General features: G+C 51.9%; 1 protein-coding gene across 1 annotated transcript; it reads right to left on the bottom strand.

Annotated features, from left to right (window-relative positions):
- Nucleotides 1-638: 638 nt before the first annotated feature.
- On the bottom strand, nt 639-1,469 carry BDR25DRAFT_316718 (uncharacterized protein; the record flags this gene model as incomplete). Its single annotated transcript, XM_033691623.1, has 1 exon — nt 639-1,469. The coding sequence occupies one exon, from the start codon at nt 1,467-1,469 to the stop codon at nt 639-641; it is 831 nt and encodes a 276-aa protein (XP_033544574.1).
- Between the last annotated feature and the right edge of the window lie 712 nt (nt 1,470-2,181).

The following is a 2,181-nucleotide window of genomic DNA, read 5'->3' as shown; positions in this document are numbered from 1 at the left end:
CTCGCAAAAACAATCCAGAACTCAACCCCCAAGCCAAGCAGACCCTCCCTCTTCACCATAACAGCTTCTCCCGCGAGTAGGGAGGTCAAGTCATAGCTAATAAGGCATGGGAAGCAGCAAGAAGCCAGAGTCCGGATCAGAGCCGCGAAGCTAAACGGTTGCGAAGAAAGCAGAAACAGGACAACACTATGCCAAGCAACGACTATCCAGAGCCAAGATCCTAAGCTACAGTCCAGTCCGTTCACCAGGAAAATCTCACCCCACCAGCGGGGGATCAATCAAAGTTACTATGGAAAGTACCACTTGCCTGAGTCCCAAGTCTAGATCGAAGTTGCGTGACTACAGGAATGTGGGGAAAGACAGGAAGCAGCAAACGGAACGCCAAAATGAGGTGCATGGATATCAAGAAACTAAAACGGGGCAAGAAACGGACAGAGAATCACAATAGAAATCAGAACACAAAACCAAGACAGAAGAAGAGAAAAAGAAAACAGAAAGCAGAAGATAAATTAGAACGCCGAAAGAGGAAAACAACCTATCTACTGCCCTCGAGTTTTAGATTATCATACAAAAGACTGCTAGATATTGCAGGATGTGTACAACCCAGAACCAGGGTGCCCTAGGGGACCAAGAGCCTCTCAATACCTGCCGGAAAAATAAGGGTTAGGAGGAGGAGCAGGCCCGAAGCAATGCCGGCTGAGGTGCTGAATGACTTGCTCCTGGGCGGCAAAGCGCGCTAGGTACCGGCCTTCGAGATCGTCGTCGGCGAGAGTTGCGATGCGAGAGCAGTAGGCGTTGGAAGCGGCCTGGTTCGTCGTCAAGAACGGGGGGAGGGCGGCCACTGCGGCTATTCGGCGCGCTTTCTCGTCATCCTGTATCTGTTGGATCTGCTGGCGAAGTGTATTCTCGACGCCCACCCGGATGCTCATCTCGAAGTCTAGGCGCTCTAGGCCCGCCCATGCGCGCTCGAGGAGGTCATGAGTCGAAGTTTCGTTGTCGTTGTCGTTGTCGTCGTCATCGTCGTCTTTGCCGTCGCCAAAAGCATCGAAGTGCCAGGCACAGAGGCCGAGGAGTAGGAGAGACCAGGCGAGAATGGAGAGGGCTGGGACGAGGAATGCAAAGGTAGAGGCAGTGTCGTAGGGGAGGTCGGCGGTAGAGGTGGGGGTGGAGACGGCAGGGAGGGAGCGGTACTCGACCTTCTCGACGAGGTCACCGAACGTTGGCAGAGGGCAGGTGTCGGCCGAGACGTTGATGCCCCAGAGAAGCGTGTGGGGGGAGGGGTGACGAGACGGCGACGGCGGTGGCCAGAATTGTGGAACCGTGGGGAGTTCCACGGGCAACCTGGTGCCACCCAAGGTCGTCCAGAGGAGAACGATTCCCAAAACAGCGATCGAGCCCATTGCCATTGCCGGGCCGGCAACATCCGTCGTACCGCCGTAATTGGGCGGCAGGATTTCGAAATGGTCCATGTCTGCCAGAAAATAGTCAGGTAGACAGATATATAGAGAGAGAGAGAAAGAGAGAGAAAGAGAGTCAGCAGTAGGAGCAGCGACAGCAGCAGACTGAGGTGTTGAGAATAGGTTATTTGAAGAAGGCGAGATTTTGGGCGATCAAAATATAAGGTCCTGCAAACGCTAGCGCATCGAGCTAGTGATTAATCTATGTGGCGCCAAGACGCGTTTCGCGGCAAAGGAGTGAAAGATTTAGCTCACGTGGTTTCAACCGGCGGGCACCCAAACTAACCTATACCTTTCTAAAATTGCTGCCCGTGACCTACAAAGGGGTTATGGAAACAATAGAGTTACGACAAGATTCTTGCTAGGGAGAGGCAGTACAAATTTGGGACCTATCGTCATGTGTTCCGGAGTCACTGATACACTGCTTAAGCAGGTGCCGGCATTGCAACCTAATATTTTAATAATATCACACGTCGCACAAATGAGATTTATCGGGTTCGAACGGGAATAGTTAGATCCTTGCCCTATCAAGAGGAATAGCTGTCAAGATCATGCCTGCTGTGTTTACAATAGCTAAGAAACTGCCGGAGGTCTTTACACTGCCCTCTGCTACTCCAATAATACTGTAAGCCTTGTAAAGGGAATCAATTAGACTAGAATTAAAGGACATAAGACTCTTGCTGAACAAGTAGCAGGCAGTTGAGTTCCTGCCTGCTACGTCCCG

This window comes from Lindgomyces ingoldianus (genome assembly GCF_010093535.1).
Source record: "Lindgomyces ingoldianus strain ATCC 200398 unplaced genomic scaffold BDR25scaffold_28, whole genome shotgun sequence".
Taxonomy (NCBI): domain Eukaryota; kingdom Fungi; phylum Ascomycota; class Dothideomycetes; order Pleosporales; family Lindgomycetaceae; genus Lindgomyces; species Lindgomyces ingoldianus.
Note: the sequence above shows the minus strand (reverse complement) of the source record. Positions and strands in the feature narration are given on the sequence as shown.